Here is a 19887-nt window from a genome sequence, read left to right on the forward strand (position 1 = left end):
AAGTAATAAATCCAGCAAAACAAGCAATCCAAGATACTGAAAATGAAAATTAGTTCAAAGAAAGTATTTTAATCGCCCTTGGGTTCAGCTGCCGGTCCTTGAGTTTGCTCAGACCAGCTGCACTATTAAAACAATGATGAAGAACAAGAAATTCATCATTAAAGTGCTGAAATCTTTAAGACAATCAGCACTATGGCAAAAAAAAAGAAAAAGAAAAAAATGCGCTAGTTAGAAATAAGTGGAAATTTCCTTTACAGTACACATCTCTGTGTTCACTATCTTAGGAAGTTGGTTATCAGCTGAGGAAGATCATTATTTGCAAAAACGTTCAACTTGGCATTCCTTGACTGCCAATCAGTGTGTGGTCAGAATGTATGAGTCATTTGTCTGTGGTCAAAAATGTGGTCTATCGTACTCTGAGTCATTTGTTGATCATGCATCCTTTTTGATAAAGAAATCTAAATAAATAACCCCAAAACAGGCAAGTGACTGTGTCTGAGGACTGGTCAGTGAGTCACTTCCCGTCTGATTTAACTAATTTAGTTTTAAAAAGCTGCTGTTCAGTCATCTTTTTAGTCCTCTGCTACCAACCGTGAGAAAATGAAACCCTGGTTTGATTTTCCCATGCATAGATGCAGATTGGAGAAAAGAACACACCCGACCTGTAATATGATTGATCTGCACACTTGAAATTCAAGGGGCCTGCTGCCGATCACTCCTTCAAGTTCAGAGTCCAAAAGCAGTGGTTCTTTGCCAAATTGCAGAAACTCGTAAACAATCCTCCCAAATTCTTATCTTATTCACTTCTAAGCTTTGAGGACTCATCCCATTCCTCTGACACACAGCTCTTGTCCAACAGTTTGCTGCCTTTTTTGGCAGCTGGCTGTCTCTGATCAAAGACTAAATGTTTGTGGCCAGAATAACATCTCACTTTACTCTAGAACTGCAGCCAAGTTGGATTACATTGATTTTAACCAGGCTGCTGTAATACTGAACGAGCAAACATATCCATTTCAATACAAATGAGTATGGCTGCACAGTAGCGCAGGTTAAGTCACACGTTTTGTGTCGAATCAACAGTCTCCATTAAGGCAACTACAACTTCCCGACTCTTAAAAACCCTCTTGCAATTTTTCCTTCCTGTCTTTGTGCTCTCTGTTTCTTCAGTTGTACCAGTGAGAACCAAGACATGGATCCAATATAGCAACACTTACAAGAAACAATTGTCAGCAAAGAGAGTAAGCCAAACAGTTTCCCGACAGTATCTGGAAATGGTGTGATTCACGGAGGACTAGAGACTACTGGCTCTAAAACTATAACAGACAGGAAACACAAAGTAATAAAAAAAGTGGCTACAGACTTGAGGGAAAGTCATGTATTTAGATTAAAGATGTTTGTTGTGCGTTATCTAATAATAATAAAAATTTCCCAACCTATAAAATCCAAACAAGGGCATGATTCTTAACATGCACACAGACACAGGTGTGTTTTTTTAAACACCTCTCTCTGTGTCACACCCACTGGTCACTGCACTATAGAGCGCCACATTTCAAGGTAAACACACACTGAGCATGTAGCACCTCTCTCTCTCTTGTGCAAAATGAGGATGCAGTCATAATCATCCCATCCTGTGGCGCCTCCTCATGTCTGGCAGCAAACGCCAGCCTCAAACTGTCCTGAATGCAAACACTGTTCTCTGTAATCAGCAAAAACTGGTGATAATCCGAGCGGCCAGTTTGTTACTGGCAGTGCTCATCGTTCACATGAATGCACCGTGACGGCAGCACAGACACTTCAGAGAGTGTTCACGCAGACCTGGAAACATGTGATTACGGGAAAATAATATCCCAAAATACCACTGATAGCACCCTGTGTACTGAGTTCCCTAGCAGATGCCATACACCTTTTCTTTTGTGGTTTTTAAAGATAGAGGTAAACAACCACACAAAGGCTGGAAAACATCCAGATGCAACTGTGTTTGACACGCATTCATTACGCAATAACCTGGAAGCCCCCTGGCCCTGCGTCTCAGCCTTGGACTACCCTCTGTTTACCCTGCATCACTCCAGACATGATGAATAGTACAGAAATGTCACCTTTGCCACGGATTCCCCAGGTCAGGAAACAGTGGTGCAGCAAAGTCTGACTGACGGAAACTGAATGTACTTAAACGTGCTCTTCAAGTCGGAAACGTGGACACAGACTTTCGCGCAGGTCAGTGGCTGCCGTTCTTTTAGCGGTGGCACAGAAACAGGAAATGAAGGCAGGAAGACAGGCAAGGGTGTGTGTGAGTGGTCACCCCCCGTATACCTACAAACAGGTCAGGGAATTCCCTGTTACTCTGATTAGAGAGGTGTGTGTACACAGAGAGTATTATTCTGAATGAGTGTGTAATGTGCATGACTGACATTGGGCACTCCAGGAACATGCCATGGCTACAAACAGAAAACGATAATCCTATTTGAAAATGGACAAAGGAAGAGAAAGGAGTCTTTAAATTCCATCACAGCTCATTCCAAAAAACAGATTTTAAGCCCAATTAATGTAAAGTAAATATTATACCTCTCAACAAATGTCAAGAGCGTACACTAAAGTGTCTCACTGGCCTGACAAATATCTGAATAGAGGTCTGATTTAATTTCCCAAACATGTGGGAATGCAATACAAACACATTTACAAACCCAACAACATTTCCTGCATCATAAAAGTTATTTCCATCAGACAATAGAGGAGAGGAGGCTGCACGCACACGAGGACCTCACCCTGTTCCTCTCTCCAGTGTGTCACAGCTGTAAACGGATTAAAGGCCAGTAAATGTATTTGCACTTATTTATGTTTTTCTCAGTATAGGAACAAGAGTGGTGTTGCTGCCACACACAGAGCGTAGTGAGCATTTTTTTTATGTCACTGTCATTGGTAGGATAGAGTTTCTCTGTTTGCTGAAGTCAATAATATTGTTCATCATTTTCATTCAAATATTCAACTTTTTTTCGTTTTTTTTTAACAGAGATTTAACCTAAAAAAAAAAATTATATAAAATATATAAATAAATACAGTTTTATCATTATTATTATTATTACATAGCTGGTTTCTTAAAGGCTTTTACATTTGATTTTCAATGCCAGCTGTATGCCTGCTAGGTTTACCCTGGGAAACAGTACATGCTGCATTGCAAACCTCTAGCAGCAACAGCATCAGTGGCTTGTTAAACTGGATTTTTACTTCAGGCAAGAGGTTAGTGGAGTCCTGCAGTAGTTAGTTGATACTTCCTCAGTTCACACTCTGATATTACCACTGTAACACAATACTCATATTGTGTATCTTAGTTCATCAGACCGAATCATACTTAAATTATATTTCCCACAGGAGCAGAAATAATTGATTTGAATACAGTAAGATGTGGCAAAAGATTATAACCAAACATGAAAAAAACTTGCCATTTTAACATGTCAGTGTTAAATGAATCCTTCAACACAGGACACAGGATATCATCAACCCTGAGGTTATATAACACGTATTACAGAAGTCAAATCCTCACCTATGACTGCAAGATTAGACCCTTTCAGAGACAAATACTACATCAAGTCCACGCCTGTGACGGAACAGGATGGAATGAATACTCGCCTCTAAGCTGACTGTTAACCTATATCATCCATAGTTCATGTGTGACAGCAGGATGCTGCAGCTCCTAATGCATCCAGGAGCTGCCTGTGGATATCTGTTACTGGATAAAACAGGGGAAAGCCTCTGGGATTTTATATGACTGCAGACACCCCCCCACCCCCACCCACCCCCCAGCAAGTGCAAGTGACACTGAAATCAATTCAGGGATGAGATGGAGACACACAGACACACACACAGTAGATCTGACAGCTTCCTGGCACTGTACATGATCAGTCCTGTGTTAACATGCACACATACATGCACGGATGTGCACTGCTTCTAAAAATGTAACACTGTGTTCTTAGTATCATGACACTTGAGTTGAAATATCTGATGAATGAGCATCAGACACTGAGGTACTATATAAGTCATTCGAGGTCCTTGTCTAACTTTTGCACCGTGGTGAGATCCAATAAATAGTTTCCTATTAGTGTGAGTGTGTGAAGACTCACACACACCATCCACAGAAAACCCAAAGTGTCAGACAGTCACACATCTGTAATCACGAAGAGGTTTATTCTGGGACACTGGGGAACCTGAAAAGTTTGCCTAATGCAATTATCTCTGATGTATTGATCATAAATATTGCCTGGCCTCTCCCGCTATCTGGTCATTAACGAATCCTGTGATTCAAAAGCATGCACGAGCGCACTTCCTGGGAAACACAAGTAGGTGGTTGATGGCCAGGGTCTGCGTGTTGGCGCTAATTTATCAGGAGAATCAATATGACCACATCAGCCCTACACCATCATTCTACCCTAACAGCCACAGACCACCACCACCCTGCCCCACCCTTTATGACTGGAGAACGGCATCATGACACCATCTGATCACATTTCATCTTGCTTTGGACTCTCTTGGGACTTAATTAGAGAGTCTTGAGCATCTGGAACTATCACACTGTTCTATTTTTTCTTGAAAAGTCATACATTCATTATGTAAAATCTAAAACAAAGAAAACAACTGCCACCAATTTTTCAATCAATTAATCAATGCATTAACTAACCTTCTCTTTTAATGATTGTATTAGATTTAATACATTTTGGATTTATAATCCATGGTCATTGCTGGAATGCTGCATCTCGTATTTCTATGTCTCCTCTCCACATGTTATGAGAGGAGGAACTGCCTCTCATGTGGTTGTATTCTAGTTTCCTTTTCCCTTTAGACGCCAAAGGGGTTTATGATACATTTTTTAGTCTTCATAGAGAGCTCAGACTGAACTGGAAGTACTTCCTGTAAAGCCCTTTGATACATTATATACAGCTCTGCACAAATAAACATGACTTGACTTACTTTGCCCATTAGTCTGCTGTTTGCCTGCTTGTGTAATCTTACATATGCATGTACAGTATGTCTATCTGCTTGTTTGAATGCTGTGGAAGAAATATGCCTCCAGTTACACCTACTGAACTTTACTGTTTATTATCAGCTCCATCTCATCTTTCTGGTCATCATCTTCCTGAGTGATGTAATTCTTAGCATTCTCCACTTAGAGACATCTCCCTCATCGTGAAAGTGACAACGGGAACTGGAACAGCACGTGCACATAACTTGTCCTGAGAGGTCAAACCTGATGGGTCACATGTTGAAAAGACGTAACTATAGCAACATGCCGAGTGATGAAGGAAGATAAAGTAAACAAATGAGGACAAGTGATGCAGAGAAGAAAGGCAGCTGTTGTATATGACAATCAAAAGACTGTGCTACATCTCAATCCACCTGTCACACACACGCTAACACCAAGCAGAGCTGCCCATGCATTCAGCACAATATCGTCACTAACTTCAGCTGAGGCACGATGACGTTTGACTTTGCATGTTGGGTTTGCATGGCAAATGTGCGGTCTGAGTGTAAGTCTTTCGGATGGTGTGCTTTTTTGTCTGTTTACACAGGCTGGGACACAATGACACACTTTTCTTTGTCAACAACACAAAGATAGTAGACGGGGAAAGCCAGCACTAACACAGGCAAGAGGAGCCCCCCCCCCCCCTCTGCTTTTATCCACGCATTTTTGTATCCACCTTCAAATGTCCTTTTCATTTTGAAATGAAATTGAGAAGCTGAGTTGAAAGTGTCTGAGCTGGGGGGATATTCTGAGCTTCCGCCGCTTCTCAAACAATACCAGTCAGACACCCCTCCCTGTCTGCCTTCCTATCGAGACACAGTAACACAATAAAAATGTCCCCCTCGTTCTTTACTGTTCGGCCTGTTCATTTCATGTAATTCCCACATAACGCCCAGTGAAATACACACATTTCTGATTCAGCGAATTACAATCTGAAATACCTTTCAGAGAAGTGATCTCATTTTGGATAGACCTGTAGCTGTCCATTGTGACTTTCTGGCCTCCTTGTGAAGAATGATGATGCCAAAATGCTGTAAATACTGATGAGGATTGAAAAAAATTTGCCTTCCTGTTTGGCACAACTGATGACGGAACTGATGCTTTCGCTGAGTAGATTCCTGTGTCTTAAGTCTTTACTGTCACTCTCTCCTCCTGTCTCTGCCTCTGCAGGTCTGCTGACCGGGACCCCTAGTCTGTTTTGGTTCCTGTGATACACCATGTGCACACACACGTACTCACTAAAACTCTGTTACACACCCACACACACAAACATTTAGTGTGTACAGGAATCTACACAATGAAGAGCTCCTCCCTTGTCCCCTCCTCTTCCTCTTCCACCTCCTCTTTCACCTAAAACTGGCTTCTCAGTCTGTCACTACAAAGAAAACTCAGCCAATCACAGAGTCAAATCGCTACCTTGCTTTGCCACAAGGCAGCCAATCAGGATAAAGAGTGGATTAGCTATCAATCCCTCTATCAGAGTATATAGGACAGAGTTTGTAGAGGACACAGATAAATAGAAAGCAGAGGGTGGAAGCAAGTTCTGTTGGTTAGTTAAGCAAAAGAGAGAGAAAAAGACCATGTAATGTTTGTCTGTCTCTGTCTCTCTCTTTGTGTGTGTGTGTGTGTGTGTGTGTGTGTGTGTGTGTGTTTGTGTGTGTGTGTGTGTGTGTATGTGTGTGAGCGCCACACCCGGATCCCTGCTGTAATTCCCAGGATGAGCCTGCTGCTTACACAGATCAACCACAAACATATGGGGAGATATAACAACCCCCTCTCTAATTCCTGACTAAACTAGCCAAATGCTAATTACATATTTACCAGTTGCGACCAGATTACCACATAATGAAACAGTGTTTTTCTGCCAGTATCTGGTAACAACATATTTTAACTATAGTACAAAGATTTTAAGCATGAAAATTTAACTTACTGATTAATGAAGCCAATGGGTTATTATTGTACTGTAAATAAGTAAACATGTAAGCATCTGTAATGCAAATATGTACATATTCATCAGCGGAAAGAACAGTAGTAATATTTACAATCGTCCTTCAAATCGTCCTTCTCAGCCTGGGCAGGAAATCCCACCCAAAGACAGTTGATTGACAGCTTGGCCATTCAAGGAATACTAAAAGCAATAGGCAAAAGCAAAAGCAATAGGGGAACAACAGAAACAATAGGGGGAAAGCAAAGGCTTTCTTTTTTATTCTTTTACATATTTCTCTTTATATTTCCACATTTTTATATGTGCTTATTTATTCATTCCTGTTTATATTTCCACATTTATTTTCTTATTCTTTTACAGTTTTATTCTTTTTTATGGCACTCCTATGACTCAGTAGAAAATAGCTGGGGCTGGAAAAGAGGCTGGTGAAAGCAAAGTAGCGGAAACAGAAATGAAAAAGAGCACAAAGTAGACTGAAACACTCATTCCAGCTGAGGGGGACTGCAGAGTCTGGTGACAGTTATCTGTGGTTTTGTCTGTACGAGAGAACCCTTTCTGATTAGTCATTTTATCCATAATCTAGATTAAAACGATTGATCAGAGCAGCTTTGAGAATATGTTGTGACTTTCTAACCGAACTGAAGAACAAGTGAGGAAAGCCTTGCCACCATGTACCAAAGTGCATATCCATTTTAATGAGACTCAAAGTCAGTTTTCTATTAACCACTGTCGCCACTGGAAGAAACTGCTCAATATAAAGACATGCTCCTTCAACAAAGAGCCAATAACAGTCCTGCAGTAGCTTTCCCATATAAACACTGCAGTTGTTTGCCCACTGTGATATGAAACTGGACCCAAGGAATGGGAAAGATTACTGGTTATACAGTTTTATAGCTGCAGGCAAACTAAAATGTAGCAAACAGCAGACAAGTGCTTTCCTGTTACTTGCTGCAGTAGTCTGCTGATTTATTGTCCTCAATGCTAAAATGTAAAACTACACCAAACATCTAAAAGTCTCCTCAGCTGAGAGTCCCTGAGCTGAGACAAAAACATTTTCATCTGCGGTTCTGTGGTTCAAATCATAAATCTACTGCAGCTCTAATGTGTCCTCTCCAGACATGTTTTAAACTATGTAAAAGATACTGCTATGATTCATATTTTGTTTAACATGGTTTTCCCACATAAAAAGTGAAAAAATAAATGGAAAACTGGGGCTGGAGGCACATCTACACTTCCTTCCTCATTGATAAAATCTGGATCAGGCCTTTCGCCCAGCCCACCACCGCTGCTTGTGTTAGGTTGACAGGTGAAAGAGCAGGTCATTTCAAGATGGTGAAATATCAGAATGATTAGCGTAGTTAGCATCTTATATTTGTTTATGTTGGTTTTTAGCTTGTAACTGGCAGTGGATGACACGGTGTTGGTGGTTGTGCTAATGCAAACTCTCGCTCTCTGTGCTGACAAGGTTTCAGGTTTATTTTCCTCCTTCCCCACGTCCCTGCAAGTTGACGGGATCCTCGGTTATATGACGTATGAAAGCCTGGCTGTCTGAATCCGTTTTGCAGTTTCAAGTTGGAAATGCGCAGTCTGCTTATTTCACTCCTGATATGGTCTTGCATTTTGTAAAAAAAAAAAAAAAAAAAACATATGGACATGTTAACAGTTAACAAGGTTAAAAACTAGATTTTCATCGGAAGGGGTCTTTAAGTATTTCCCAAAATCTGCTGAAAAATGTGAGAATAAAACTCTGATGAGAGACAGACTCGGCTCTGTCCTTAAACAATATGTGCATCGTGTGAACAAATCCAAAAACTATCCTTTGTCAATAACTGACTTCCTTTGTACTGACTGTGTGGCTGACTTGTATTGTAAGCATTCACATCAACCACTGATCAAGCTTCATCATCACCACGGGGGCCCCTGCTTGTACCCAGTAGCACAGGCTGCGGTCAAAGCCACAGGAAATGGATTAAACTGTACCAAATCAAAACCTAACAAAATAAATGATGGCAAATCAATGCCTCCGCTAATAATCGGTTAGCCTCAGTCTGAGCTAAGACAGCAGGCGGCCTTGTTGCAGAGCTATGATTTGATTCAGCTCTTGTATGGCCTCTTGTACATAATAAAAGGACGTCTGGAGGAAAGGACTGACACTTTTTTGGCAGGGGGGGGAAATGGAAGTCTAGCTGTTCTGCACTGTCAAGGAGAATTCAATCATGTGTGTGTGTGTGTGTGTGTGTGTGTATTTGAGAGTATTTTGTGAAGTGTACAGCTCTTTGAAGTGGTTGTCTCCGAGTACTTCTTGAGAATTTTTTATACAACAGTCTTATACAACAGAATGACGCACACAAGCATGCGAATTTGCAGATGGGCTCAGCTGTGTGTTTTGTGTGTGTCGAGTGTTGTGACTGCTTGCTTTGGCTGACATCAGTAGCCCTCTGGACCTGTGCCCATCTCTCTCTTTCCATGCCCGAGTCTTGTCACTGTGACATGTTCCATTAAGGACAGCCAGACAATGGAAAAAAAAAAAAAAAAAAAAAAAAGGATGTTTATACTGAATTCGGTATTAACAACAGACGGTACAAGCACTTTCTACATGAACTGATCAATGTGAGGGTTTGTCCTTCTGCGTTTTGAAGATAAGCAGAAATGGCTCAATTGTGCATTATGTAGAAACAGTGTTAAGTCTTGGATACTGACCTGGAACTGAATACAACATTGCAAGATGACGTCCCGTTCATTATAATAAAACTATTTACCAGACACCAGATGCATTCCCCGAGAATGTTTTTCAGGAATTGGGCATCAGAGTCCTTCTCTGGCTGAGCCGTTAAGGCTTTAGGCCACATTAGAGACATTGCCTGTCTGATGACTGACTGCTGGCTCCCTACGCTTATAAATGCCATGAAATAATTTACTGATAATGTTTAGAAGAAAAGAAATCAATGACAATGGCATGATTCAATGACAAACAAAGAGACTAAATGTTTCTAGTTTTGTTGAGAAACTAGATTTAAACTAACATTAATCAGACTAAAACTAAATATGAATCAGGTTGCAAATATTAAATCGGTATAGAAAAGGTCATTTAAAAAGTACTAAACACAAGATGTGACCAATTTGATAACAACTGTGAAGGGTGCACACCTCCATGTGCTGCCACCCAAACTCAAACCATGGGAAGCTTAGCTACAGTGTGTGTTTAGTCAGAATATAAATCTCACATTAAACATTAAGACACCCGAAAGGGGGAAATTACTCTCTTATCAAATCAGGAAATGAGCAATAAGTGTTGCTGTTCTTTATTTGCTGACATGACTCATGTGTATTTTGTTCAGTAATTCACCAATTCCAACACCACACACACTAACACAGGGCCTGCAGCTGGATACTCAATCACAGATAATGCCTCTAATTGCAGGAGTGAATTCCTCAGTCGGAGGGAAAAACTGGAAATCTAATAGTGGGACTAATTTGCAGCATGCAATGAAAACCTGTGAGTGAGCTGCATCTGATGTGGAGCCAAAAGGAGGGTTGGTGGAAGATTTATAACATAACTGGAGACAATGCTGGGAAATACTGTCATTGCTTAAAAGGAATACCTGGCCCTGGCTCACAGTTAACTACCTAATTCCTCAGGTAACACGACAACACTGTATATTCTTCTTAACACCTTATTTAGTTTTTGGCCTGTGCCTAACACTTGGAATGTGCAGACATCCTCATCTGGTTTCCTCTTCAAATGTTTAACAGAGATGTAAAACAAACTGTAGACCTGCAGCTGCTCATATGGCTACATACTGCAACAAACACAGCTTACAAAGTCAAACACAAACTCTTGAGCTGTTCAAGGTTACAGGGATGAATCTTTCAGCCACTGGCAGTGTTTCATAACCGGGGTCCTGAGAGGAATGAGAGTTATGAGAAGCAGAGCTTTTGTCATGCTTCCCCGGGCTGAGCTGGAGTTATTTGCTTCTGTGCACTTTTGTAAGTCCAGCACAGACTTATAACAGCATCCTGCCAATCTACACAAGCGTTTATTAGCAGCCAGGCAGCTTGTAAATTGCTGAGGTCTCTCTTTTTAAGGCCTGCTTAAGGAATCTTCTCTTAACTTCTTACTAACAGTCAAAGTCGCCTCTCTCTGCATCCCTGATGAGTTCTGTAGAATCCCGTCTGTCCTTCACTTCATTGCCTTTTTCAGCAGTGTGAGAGAAAGCTATAAGTGTGTGTGGAGTTTGTGGAGTTATTGGACATAATGTGCTATATTTATCAGGAAAAACTGTTCAACCCAAGCTGAACTGGAACAAATACTGTGCCCACATGCCACAATTTTACCAAAGAAGCAAAAACTAATATCAAAAACAAATCCTCTAAAGTTCTGAATTAAAGGTTAAAAGGTCACGCAATGAAAGGCCTGGCTTTCCAAAGGGAAATGTGTTTATACCAGCCCCAAATGGCCACCACACTGCTTTCCTGATTTCCCAGATTTCTTTGTGTGTCAAATGAATTTTACAAATAGGGATACATCGCACACTTTCAGGCAACACAATCCTCGAAAGACATTCATGGTGTTTCCCTCGGTCCCACACGATAAAAAGTGATGAAAGCAGCTGCATGAAGAATGAAAAAAAAGAGTGCTTGACACAGAAGTTCAAACCTTGCGTTTGTTTGTTTTGGAAAGTTACTGAAACTGTCAGACACGGCCCGTCGTAATTCTACTGTTTGAAAAGGGATTTCAGACACTGTTAGACAATCTGCTGAGGAATTTGTCTGAGCAATCCTGATGACCAGGTTTAGGTTCAGATAGGACCCAGGTTTTTCTCTGCTGTGGAAACATTTAAAAAATGTTTATATACATGTACAGAATAAAAATGTTGTGTGTATATGTGGGTAGAACTTGAAGACCGTAAACACAAGATGACTAGCCTTGTTTGCCGGAAGCTATACAACAAACGCTTGTGTGACTGTGTGTGAAAGGACGCAAACTGGCCAAGCAGAGGGCTCGGTAAAGAGGCTGGAACCAGCAATGCAATGCATTTACATTACACCATTTTGCCTGTTTCTGTTTTTCTGTGAGGTTTTATTTGCATAAAGTTACCATCCTAACCCTGCTTTCTGATTCTCTTCACCTTAGAGTGTTTCATAGTCTCGCCGGCTCTCAGCTCGGTTGCCGACAGCCCCTCTGCTCTGTCTACATCAGACTGGTAGCCCTGCTGTGGACGTCCAGACAAAACATTCCTTCTGTCTGAGGTCACCCAGCCACTCAAATCTCCGGCCCAATGTACCAGCTTAGAGCCTGGGGCAGCAAGTCAGCAGGAGAGCAGCCTCCCCACCGAGAGAGACACTGACTGTGTGAGCCAGCGATAAAATAGTTAAGCCAATGGACTGAATACAACAGATCATAGCGTGTCAGTCAGGGATGTGGCGTATTGTGAAGGGGAAGAAGTACTGCAGGCAGAGGGAGAGAGATTAGTGTCAGGGAGTCCACAGCTCAATCTCAAATTTACATCGTTTGAGCTTAAAACCATCACGTTGTTTATTGAAGGATCATTTCTCTGTTGGGTTTTACAGCTCCATGTGTTGCGTGTATACAAAGCTGAAAAATAAAGAGACTTTTTTTTGCTCTCCATGATGACAGCAGGCAAATAACATACAGCTGTTACAAACTCCCATACTGATATACGCAAGACGTGATGAGGAATTCTGGGAATTGAGACACGGCTAAAAAACAAGGCATGGAGCAAATTACCCTTCCCGGTTTCCTCCTACACTCCACCCTTCAAGACCTAAAACCAGGTCCCATGGGGGCCTTCGAGTTGTGTGAGGTCGCTCCCTATAAAGAGCCTCCTGTTTTGAGATTTGGATGAATTACTAACAGCGAGGTGGACAGTGGAAGGTTCTGCTCCCAGTCATATCCTATTTGCAGAAGGGAGAAGAAGAAGGCGTGATTTCAATGAAAAACTTTCTGCAGTGGACCGGGAGCAAGCTGGGGTCCCAAAGGACCCCCCCTCCGCCCGCCCACTCTCTGACTCACTGGCTTTAACTCGGTTGGAGCTGGACCAAGACCATCACTGGAGAGATGCTGTCATTTTGGCTTTATTTAGACTCAGCTATCAGCTACTGAGAGAGAAGAGGCTAATCCACGCCTTGATTAAAAGATGATCTTAGGATTCACAACCTAACCTCAAATATATCCAATATGAAATGGAACATAATCATCATCTATTTCAGCTACTGTCCTGGAAATCAGTTCAAAGCTTTTCATGCCTTAAGGATTTCCTTAAAAGTCCATTCCTCTGCTTTTTTTTTTTTTTTCGTCAGGTCTGTTGTTATGAGGACAGTGATCCACTAGGGGCTGTGCTTAGCCAGCATAAGTTAAAGTAAGAAGACTTGACAGCAAGCTACATATTATGATTCTTTCAGTGCCAGAATTTACAGTGAAGAAAGATCATGAACAATACATGAAAACTAAATGTTCTAAATGTTTATTCAAATAGAAGACCAGAGTAGAGATAAGAAAATCATTAATTAAGGATAATGTACTTAGTAATATGCATACTTAATGGATGGAAAATGGAACAACTTCCTTTCATCAGATATTCACTAAGTCTGCGGTGCTTCAAAAGGGAGAGGAAGAAACCGCCAGGGAGCTGTAATCTGGATGCTAACAACAGGCTGGAAACACTAGCTGTGCCAAGCGATGCCTCTCATGGGCTTTAGGGGAAAGTACATGGAGCTGGCAGTATGTGGTTGTGTGTGCGTGTGTTGTGGGCTGTCATCACCATTCATACTGGTCGGATTTTACTGGTACAGCACGCCACTGCTGCTAAGTTTACTGTTGTAGGCAAAACAAAGAGGAGTCACAATTAGCCGAGAGGCAGACACTGAAACTTGTCATGACTTTGTCAAGTGAGAGGAGCCTCATGCGCAAACTCACTGCAGTGTGTGCGACTGATTCCTCATTTAATCCTTCACTATGATGATACCTCTGGTAAACGTGAAAGTGAGTCAAAGGATGAATTGGAACTCCTAACATCGGACATGAATGGATGCTCTCAATAATTTACAGTTTTATTAGCGGTGTGTTAGAAAACTCTAAATGCTGTTTTGAAATTAATTCAGGTCTTTGTTTTTGTCAATTTTACCATATTACATATTCTTACATAAATATATTACATAATTTATTAAATCTTTAAATATTTACACTTTTTAACCTTTAAATAATGGAAATATCACCTGATCATTGACAAAGCATTACTATGTGAGTTTAACCAAAGGGTGCACACAGCTGCAACTACTGATTTACATTGTCGATTAATCTAGCGAATATTTTCTCGATTAATTGCTTAATTTAGACCCTCAAATGTATCGTTTTGTCTGACCAAAAGTCCAAAACTGTTAAGGCCTAAACCGTCTAAACAAGAAATTTAATCTCCATCTATTTTGATGATCAATTAATAGTTTCAGTCATACTTCAAGCAAAAATGCGGAACATGCTGAATCCAGCTTCTCAACCCTCAAGGATTCTTTGGTATTTCATTGATGAAATGATGAATTTACTCTTCAAGCAGCATAACAGCAAAAGAAATCGTTGGTTGCAGCTCTAATTCAGTTTAATTCTATCATAGAAAACTGAAAAACCAGACAATAGTCAAACTTGAGAAACTGGAGCCGGTGAATTTTACTTTGGAAAATTACTTCAATTATTAATTGATCATCAACATCGATTCATTTTCAGTTAATGTCCTAATGGATTAATTGACTAATTGTTTCAGCTCTAGTATATACATTCTGTAACCTGTGTATGTATATGAGCATGATGGTTACTGTGTCTAAATATCGTGCCATTGAATCAGCAGAGACAGACTTGGTGGTCAACATAAAACCTCCCCAGCAGGAGTCCTGAGGCCCACCCTGACAACAGGCCTCCCTTCTCAGCTTACACACGTCCCTTCATCTAAACCAACCAACCACACACCTGATCAACGCTAGGTGAGAGAACAACTGTGCCCCTCCTCTCCTTCATGCTCTGCTTTTTCTTCCTCTTAATTTCTGCTTACAACCTCTTACTCAGTTTCATTTCAGCACCCTATCTCTCTACTTCCTGTCTTGTCTCTCTCCCACACTCTCTGAGTGCCTCATCATCTTTTTCTGTCTCCGTTATGCATGACAGGGAGTTTCTGCTGGAGGCGCCACTCTGGCTACTGGGCAATGCTCTGCTCCCAGGATAGGCTGTGAGACTTCTGCCCTAAATGTCTGATATAGTTCAATTCTTCCACACACCTTTCCAGAAGGGTCTAGAAGTTGACACCAACGTGTATGTTTCTGTATCTCTCTACTTCTCTAGCAGCCTCCTGTAAGACACATGAAATCCATCTAGTTACAACCTACCTACATTTCAGATTGAAATCACCAGGAGCACAATTCAGCAGGCATGGGGGTCTTCTGACTTTCAGGTTAGATTCATGACTAGAGAAGGTAACACTTCCATATATGAGAAAGTTTTAATGCAACTGTCTTGACATTAGCCTGTAACTCACTGCACTCAAAGGCACTGCAAATTCAAAAGAATGAATTAATTTAAAGAATTTGTCTTAATTCCAATGTATTTTTCTTTATCTGAAAGCACTAGTCATGACAGAGGAGACTGATTCTGAAAGTGTTTGGACTCAAGACTAAGTTTGATAGTTTTTTACCCGCATTTGCCGCGTCAGTGTCCTGTGTAGTGAAATTAGCCTTTAGGCTTTGTGAATTCTGTGTATTTCTTGCTTTCCCACGATGCACTCTGTAAACTCATGGTTCTTAGAAACTCTCATTGTCCTAAATGTGACGCACTGTACAGTCATTTTATAATAGTTCAGTGGTGCAACATTGCACGACGTTACGCAAAGCATACAGCCCAACAGAGTGAGTAAACGTACTGTCATATCATATTCATGACCATTAGTCCTGGCCTTCAGCTGTGAATTCGTGGTATGAATGTAAAGGCCAGAGATGAATGATGTACCGGAGGTTTGAGCATTCCAGCTCCCCATGTGAGCTCTCACTGTTCTGCTACACATCAAGCAGAGTCCTGCCTGAGCTGTGATAACAGCTGTAACAACCTCATGAGAGAAATGTAAAATATTACACACAGGACCTGTTCCCCCCCGAATGCACTTTTCAAACATTTCCAACACAACCTTGTCCAGATTAGAAGCTGCTGGAGAGCAACTGCAGCCACAATAGAGGTTCAACTGCTGTCAGCTACAGCACCACAGGAAGGCCAGAATTAGCAGTGATTTGAACTTTGAGATAAGAAAAAGCAACAGGCAGTCTTTTTTTTTTTTTTTTTTTTCCAGGGTTGTTGTTTGACCTGTGGTCAGAGGGAGAGGGGGCCACACCCCTCAGAGACCAACGGCCACACGAACACACGAGAGGCCCTGTTTGGTTTTACAGCAGTCTATCATCTCAGAAGCTTTCTTATCTATGAAACAAATCCTCCCTTTTATGTAACACCAGCTCGTGTAACCCTTTTTGGTGAAACCAGTCTGCCACACCATTTAGGGCAATTTTTAACTAACCACATCTTTCTGTCAAAGCTCAGGAGAATATGACTCTGGAAGGTATTTGGAGCTGCTAACAGGCTCTACTCATCCGCCTTTGGCATCTCAGACCAAAAGAGATGATGAGGTGATCTGCCAACAAAGAAGTTATTTTTTGTGGCATCTTTGTAGTCCCTGACAGTGTGTGTGTGTGTGTGTGTGTGTGTGTGCTCATGTGGAAAGAGGAGTGAGAATTATAATGTAGAATGTCAGTGTGATTGCGTGTGCGAGTGTGTGTGTGTGTGTGTGCGCATGTGGGGCGCATTCCCCCCGCTGTCAGCTGTGTGGGGTGACCTGCTGTGACATTCCTGGCCCGTGTGGTGGCTGTCACACCGGCCGGCTCCAGTTGCCCTGAATACCACTGACCAGCAATAAACTCATTGCCTTTCAATGTCAGGAAATGACTGCGCTGGCTGAGAAATAGACACACGCGCTCATAAATGCACGCCTCCCTCCATCATTACCTGCTAATACACCGCACGTCAGATCATGTGCGAAGGGGTATTTCCACTATTACTCACTTTCAATATAATAACCCTAAAGTCTATTTAAGTCCTATTGGCAGTAAGGCGGGAAATGTTCCCACTTGCTCTGGCTCCCAGAAGAATCTGGACGGTGTTCAATGTGAATAAAATTACTCCGGCTATCAAAAAGTTCTTGTCTTCCCTCAACAGAGCGCCCCTTCACAAAGGACACACAGATTTCTGTTTATTCCAGTCACACTGGAACAGATGGCACTTCAATTACTGTAAAGAGTATGTCAATCAGCTCACACACTGTCAGCTTTCACCAAATCTTGTCCTTATTTGTCTGCTTTCTTTCAAACTGTCTATGAAAACTGGCCTGTGTTTACAGTGGCACGGCGGATTCAGGGCACTCTGTAAAAAAAAAAAAAAATGTAGCTGACATGCTTTACTCTGCATCAACGTATCTAAAATAAGGAATGGAATTAAATTCAAGGTCAATTTGCGCACTTGAATAAAGATAAGGTTGGCAAAACAGCTCTTGTTTGAGATCAAACATGTCTTTTCAATTTCCGAATTCCAAAACTCTGCAGGGGCAGTAGCACCTGTCATTGTGTGAAGAAATTAACACCTGCAGTGTCTGAGACGGTGTTTGAGATACTCCAGTACTTCAATTTCCAGACCCGAGAATGATTTAAGATAAATGTACTATATGTAAAAAAAAAAAACATCAGATTCCTTGAACCAGGGAACTGGTAACTAATGGTCTATTTTGTGTGACCATTTCTATCCGGTTCCCTCATACATGCACGCACGCACACACACACACTCAGAAACGTAAAGATCATTTTTGAGCAGAGGGTTGGGAAATGAGGGGGAGGTAATGTTCTCGCTGCTTTGGAGGTGGTGCCTCCTCTAGGTTTTAAGAGACCTTTTCAAAGTAGAATGTTGCAGCTATGGTATGCACGTGTGTGTGTGTGTGTGTGTGTGTGTGTGTGTGTGTGTGTGTGTGTGTGTGTGTGTGTGTGTGTGTGACACTGTGCTAAGTCAGGTTGTTTTTGTTTCCCCTGTTAACTTTTTCATAGCTGATTGGAGCCTTGAAGCAACAATTACAGCACAAAGCAGCAAAAGAGACACACAGAGAGTCTTTGTGTCAGAAACTACCCAGGTTCTAACACCTGGGTACCTCAGTATTTTCCACACAAATGTGTTTTCCACCCTCTCTTTTTTTCCCTCTCGAGCCACAAAGCCATGTGTTTCAGTTCTTGTAAAAATCAGGGAGAACCACTCTAAATGCTTAAACAGCACAACACACCGGTTTGTGCGAAAAGAGCAGCAGTGAGGCTCCAACACTGGCAGGCTGCAGACTAAAAGTTGTGGTGCTGCCTTGTGATGCCACGGAGGTGACGCTCGGACTGACGGCTGCCACTCAGTCGGTTAGTTAAGCGGTTATTCTGCAGTTTGAATGCAAACAAGATGTCAGATTAAATAGGATCAGAAGAACAGTCAGCGGACATCATTATCTAGCACCAACAGGACTGCTGTGCAGCATTACGCAGGGAGACAGCAGATACACATCTGTCTGACTCAGCACTGTCATACATTCAGGCTGGAGCACGACTTTGAAAGGTGGCATTTAAAAGGATTTAACCGAGCCTGTGTGACATCTTCATACACTGGCATCATATTAGCTCAGGGAGGTCGAAGGTGAAGGTGAATCTCATGTACAAAAACACATATGCTATGTGTTGTACATCCTTTTACGCTGTGTAAGGCACAGCAGTGTTTCCAGTTATCAAGATATACAGACGAGTCACAAATTAAAGGAAAAACCTGAGAAATGAGAGAAGAAACAGGATGACAACGCCTCATCCATAGGGAGGGAGGGGTCACTGATGGTTTGATGAGGATGAAAATAATGTGAATCATATGCTGTGGCCTTCACAGTCACCTGATCTCAACCCAGTTGAAAACCTATGGGGGATTTTGCTCTCCATCATCATCATAAAAACACCAAATGAGGGAATATCTTTTGGAAGAATGGTGTTCATCTCTCCAGCAGAGTTCAGAGACTTAGGATCAATGCCAAGGAGCGCTGAAGCTGTTCTGGCAGCATGTGGTTGCCCAGCACCTTACTAAGACACTTTATTTTGCTTTTCCCTTTTGGATGTAGCCTGTCTGTAGGTCTGGAAAGGATGTTTACAAGAGATAGTTTAGGTAATATTTTTATTGTTAGCCTTCCAGTTAGCCAAGGGGTTTGTTTAAAACCTTCATGCTCATGCTTTTTGCCTCTCCTCACTCATCACTGCTTTTTAGCTATTGTTCTGCATTCCAAGATTTCAGCAATTAACATGGTGAGTGCAATGTTAATATTACCTGCAAAAGTGACTTCCAAAACTACGAAAGTTTGACCGAAATTGCATGAAAAAGGGGATTACCCTTATTAATTATTCCTCCAGTCAGAAAAACGTCTCCTAATTCCCCAGGAAACAAATTTTCCCTTGGGAGTCAGTAGAATTAAATCAAATTGAACATATCTCAGTATGTCCAAAAGTCCAGAGACCACTTTACCTTTCAAGTGAATGGGAGAGTTGTTTCCTTAATGTATTTATCACCTCAGCATCCAACCTCACTCCTTGTCTCAAGTAAATGTTATGCATTCCTTCCTTTTATTCATCCCTCTTCAGGCTCTCTCTCACACTCCCCCGCTCACACACCAACAGTCATAAAACACCAGAGATTCAGGCATAAAAAAAACAGCAGCTTCTGTTGTGCAAAATCGTTAAGTGTTTGACAGGAAGGCCGACAGATTGGAGGAACATCCCGCCAGACTTTCTCTCTCTCTCCCTTAAAAGGCCCTAAAGGAATCCCAGCAGTCGAGTT

The 19887-nt window shown here is 41.6% G+C and overlaps 1 protein-coding gene across 5 annotated transcripts in view; it reads right to left on the reverse strand.

Moving 5' to 3' along the window:
• The window catches only part of plecb (plectin b), a 124572-nt gene that overhangs the window by 85231 nt on the left and 19454 nt on the right, over window positions 1-19887 (reverse strand). Inside the window, exon 1 of one of the 5 annotated variants that reach the window (XM_056379783.1) lies at window positions 5953-6118. The exons of the other annotated variants lie outside the window; for them this stretch is intronic. Coding sequence (XP_056235758.1) covers window positions 5953-5998 — 46 coding nt within the window. The 5' untranslated portion in view covers window positions 5999-6118. Of the gene's footprint in view, window positions 1-5952; window positions 6119-19887 lie in introns of those variants that run through there. 5 annotated transcript variants of the gene reach the window in all.

This window comes from Seriola aureovittata, chromosome 7, assembly GCF_021018895.1.
Source record: "Seriola aureovittata isolate HTS-2021-v1 ecotype China chromosome 7, ASM2101889v1, whole genome shotgun sequence".
Taxonomy (NCBI): domain Eukaryota; kingdom Metazoa; phylum Chordata; class Actinopteri; order Carangiformes; family Carangidae; genus Seriola; species Seriola aureovittata.